The sequence below is a fragment of the Urocitellus parryii genome, chromosome 5 (genome assembly GCF_045843805.1).
Source record: "Urocitellus parryii isolate mUroPar1 chromosome 5, mUroPar1.hap1, whole genome shotgun sequence".
In the NCBI taxonomy this organism is placed as follows: Eukaryota; Metazoa; Chordata; class Mammalia; order Rodentia; family Sciuridae; genus Urocitellus; species Urocitellus parryii.
The window spans coordinates 60,453,782-60,455,844 of record NC_135535.1 but is presented as its reverse complement, the minus strand read 5'-3'; the positions used below and the strand labels follow the sequence as shown (position 1 = coordinate 60,455,844).

The 2,063-nt window shown below is 30.4% G+C and overlaps 1 protein-coding gene across 1 annotated transcript; it reads right to left on the bottom strand.

Annotated features, from left to right (window-relative positions):
- Nucleotides 1-537: 537 nt before the first annotated feature.
- Nucleotides 538-1,341, bottom strand: LOC113177789 (olfactory receptor 6C70-like). The gene has a single exon (XM_077799285.1). The coding sequence runs from the start codon at nt 1,339-1,341 to the stop codon at nt 538-540; it is 804 nt and encodes a 267-aa protein (XP_077655411.1).
- Between the last annotated feature and the right edge of the window lie 722 nt (nt 1,342-2,063).

The window sequence follows — 2,063 nt, the reverse complement described above, 5'->3', positions numbered from 1 at the left end:
TAATTCAGTTTCAAGGAGTTGTTACGCTCTTGGGGAGGTTCCTCTAATTCACCATTTCTTCATATTGTGCATTATTTTTTAAAAGAGTATACATATATTTTTAAGTTTCCCATATGCCATTCTAAGAACTCTTAATAATAATGCAAATTTTTGATTATCTCAGATTTTTAAAGAAAGTGGCTTTTAAGCAAAACAAAACATATTTTTAAAATTACTTAAGAAGTCCAGTTTAATTAAAAATATTTTACATGGTATTATACAACCAAAGATCCTCTTATATTTTATTTTAATATGATTTTAAAGAAAATCAATTTTGAATTTTATATTTCTAACACAATACAGTTTTCTTATTGAAGAACACAAAATTAAATTCAGAAAGAAATAGTTTCAAATTTCTACCCAGCTTAAGTACATAATTATATATTAGCTACTAATTCTTAAACTAGATGGATCAAATTTATTTTTGACCAAAGTTTCATTATATTCTCTTGTTATTTCAATAAATTGTATTATTTTTCTAAAGCAGTAAGTATCTTTTTAAATCATGCTCTGAAGGCTTGTTTCACTTGCTGATTCCTTAGAGTGTAAATGAATGGATTCAACATAGGGGCGACTGACTGAAGTATTGAGCACAGCTATCCATTTGCATAAAGTAACTCTTTCATTTGATGATGGCTTTATGTAGATGAATATGCAGCTGCAATAAGTGATGGAGGCAACAATAATGTGAGAAGAGCAAGTGGAAAAGGCTTTTTTCTTTTGCTGAGCTGAAGGGAATTTGAGAATTGTCTTGATGATGTGAGCATAGGAAAGAATCACTAATAATAGTGTGACAATGAGTATTATCATAGTTATGAAAAAAGCTATCAGTTCTAGTAAATGTGTGTCTGAGCAAGAAAGTTGTAATACAGGAGAAATGTCACAAAGGAAATGATCAATAATATTTGAAGCACAGAAATCCAAGTCAAGACCCAAAATCAGAGGAGGAAAAACAACCAGGAATCCTGTTGCCCAAGAACCCAGGACAAGCTGAAGGCAAACTTTGTTGTTCATGATGGATGTATAATGCAAGGGTTTGCAGATGGCAACGTAGCGGTCATAGGACATGGTAGCCAGAAGAAAAAGAATGGTAGTCCCCAATAATATGTAAAAAAACAACTGAGATATGCAATCATTATAAGAAATAGTCTTTTCCCTAGTTACAATGGTGATTAGGAATTTGGGGATGCAAGTAGTTGTGAATGAAATTTCCAGGAAAGAGAAATTATGGAGGAAAAAGTACATTGGAGTCTTGAGATGGGAATCCAGCAGAGTGAGAACAGTGATGGTCAAGTTTCCCATTATACTCAAGATGTAATTTAGAAGTAGAAATAAGAAAATCACAATCTGTAACTGAATTATCTGTCAATCCCAGGAGGATGAATTCTACCTGTCTTGAATGGTTCTTCATTTCTCTTTTTTTTGATTTTTAATCAGTTTTAGAAAAAAAAAATGACAACCAAAAAAATGAAAAGTTGTTCTCCATTTCTGTACAATGAATTGAAATGCATTCTGCTATCATGTATAACTAATTAGAACAAATTTAAAAAAAAATAGAAACTACCTGAGTAGCTATATATCCAGAAGAAGATTCATGAAAGATCCATATTCCCACTAAAGGGCCAATATTCCATAGGTGTTGAAGGCATAACCTGAAACTAGAAAACACAAACTGTTCATTTGGATTTTAAAAACATTGTAGAAGTCAACTTTCTTTTGGAAATTGATCTGCAAAACACATAATAGCTGATTTTTTTTTTCACCCTTCCATTCAAGCTCAGTTAACTGTAACAAATTACAAATATTTCCAGTTGATAAAATAATTTCATAAAAATATTGCTTCAAGAATAAAAATCATTTAATTAATTTTTAATTTCATCTGAAAACAATTATTCCAGTATAGTGAATGAAGATCTACAGTTAAATTCTGAATCTTTAAATTTTATATTAAAGTGACATTTCTAAGATCCTTATTGTACCTCTTACAACTTCTCTATGACTGATGAAAACATGGAAATTTCCCA